The sequence below is a fragment of the Lepus europaeus genome, chromosome 7 (assembly GCF_033115175.1).
Source record: "Lepus europaeus isolate LE1 chromosome 7, mLepTim1.pri, whole genome shotgun sequence".
Taxonomy (NCBI): Eukaryota; Metazoa; Chordata; class Mammalia; order Lagomorpha; family Leporidae; genus Lepus; species Lepus europaeus.
The window spans coordinates 112242289-112244260 of record NC_084833.1 but is presented as its reverse complement, the minus strand read 5'-3'; the positions used below and the strand labels follow the sequence as shown (position 1 = coordinate 112244260).

At 37.7% G+C, this 1972-nt stretch overlaps 1 protein-coding gene across 1 annotated transcript; it reads right to left on the bottom strand.

Annotated features, from left to right (window-relative positions):
- Positions 1-331: 331 nt before the first annotated feature.
- Positions 332-1343, bottom strand: LOC133763945 (putative olfactory receptor 8G3). Its single transcript, XM_062197626.1, has one exon. It carries the CDS (start codon positions 1268-1270, stop codon positions 332-334), a length of 939 nt encoding a protein of 312 aa, XP_062053610.1. The 5' UTR covers positions 1271-1343.
- Positions 1344-1972: the final 629 nt, after the last annotated feature.

Genomic DNA, 1972 nt, shown 5'->3' with positions numbered 1-1972 from the left:
ATACTTTGGAAATTTATATTCATTAAATAAAAGTTTAATAAAAAAAAAAAGTCTTGTCTTAAATTCCCAAATGTACACAAAAGAAATACGATCACACACATGGAAACCTTTTTTATTTGAAACATTTTTTCTTTTCCTCTGTGGCATCCTAGAAATGGTGCTGCCATTCATACAGCTAATCCTATGAGTCCACTCCTGCCCTTGGCATTTTTATTTCAAGTAATCAAATACTAGCAGTAATCTCATTACTTGTGGACGTGCATTGCAGTTTCTGGATCATTTTCTTACCAAACTTTTTCAAAAAATTATAATTTTTTCCTAAACAAGATATTCATTTTTGCAGAAAATTTCTTTCAAGTAACTTACTTAGGGCAACCATGACATCTTTATTCCTCAGGCTGTAGATAAGTGGATTCAGCATGGGCACAATGATGGTATAAAACACAGAGGACACTTTACCTTGGTCCAGGGACTTGACAGATGATGGTTGTAGGTACATAAATGTTAGAGAACCAAAGAATATGCCAACAGCTAAAAGGTGGGAACTGCAAGTGCTGAAGGCTTTGGATCTACCCTCAGTGGAGTGGATACCAAGGATATTGCCAATGATAAATACATAGGAGCCGAGGATGGTCAGGATTGGGACAAGGATGTTGAATACACTGAAGCACAAAACTACCATCTCATTAACATAAGTACTAGAACAGGATAGTCTCAGCAGTGGGAAAAGATCACAGAAGTAGTGGTTGATTACATCAGCCTTACAGAATAGCACTCTTAACATGCAAACTGTATGTGCTGTGGCACCAATCAGACTCATGATATACACCCCAGCAACCAACCAGGCACAGACTTCATAGGACATGACAACATTGTAAAGCAACGGACTACTGATGGCAACATAACGGTCATACGCCATCGCAGCCAACATATGACACTCCGCGATAGCAAAAATAATGAAGAAATAGAGCTGAGCCATGCATCCAGGGTAGGAGATGGTGTTCTTCTCTGTCACAAAGTTGACCAACATTTTGGGGGTAATGACCGTGGACTGGCAGAGATCAATGAAGGACAAACTGCTGAGGAAATAGTACATGGGGGTGTGCAGGTGAGAGCTGAGCCCAATCAGCAGGATCATGCCCAGGTTACTGACAACGGTGACCACGTAGATTCCCAGGAAGAGGAGGAAGAGGGGCAGCTGCAGCTCCGGCTGTTCTGTGAGCCCAGCCAGGAGGAACTCCGTCACTATGGAATGATTTCCTGCTGCCATTGCCCCTGGTCAGTTTCTGAAGGGAAAGGAGAAAAACAGGGGTACTGGGAATACTTTCTTGATCTTCTTTTTTGAGGAAGGTATTCTCTGGTCTTCCGTACATCTGAGTAATTAACTCTGGGTCATTTTAGTCAATAGAATTTGCTCAATATTTGTTAAACTTTATTTTCAAATATAATTAATATGGAACATTTTACCTGTATATCATACTGTAATGGGAAAACTCCAAGGGATTTGTGTTCCATTTTGAAAATTTCAGTTTTCTTCAAGCCAGCATTTCTAAACTGAGACTTGCAAATTAAATAAATAAAGAGGAAGTCAATGAAAGTGAAACTGGTAGCATGGTAACTTGGAGACAGCAAGCCCTTTCAATGGGCAGTAACTTTTAATAACATGAAACTACTTTCTAATAGACATAGTGTTATTGTCTGATTTTTCAATGTAGCATGCAATATCAGGAAATGTTAATTTGTGCATAAACTTTTAGATTTTTTAAAAAAGTATTTATAAAAAGGGAACAGATTTCATGTATGTCATATATATAATTTTAAGAGCATAATGAGACTTTCCACTCTATCTTCCCTCAATCCCTTCTTTCTCTTCTTATTTTTCTTTTCATTTTTACAATGACATACTTTCAATTTCCTTTATAATCACCAGCTTAATCTTACACTAAATAAAGAATTCAACAAGTATAATTAG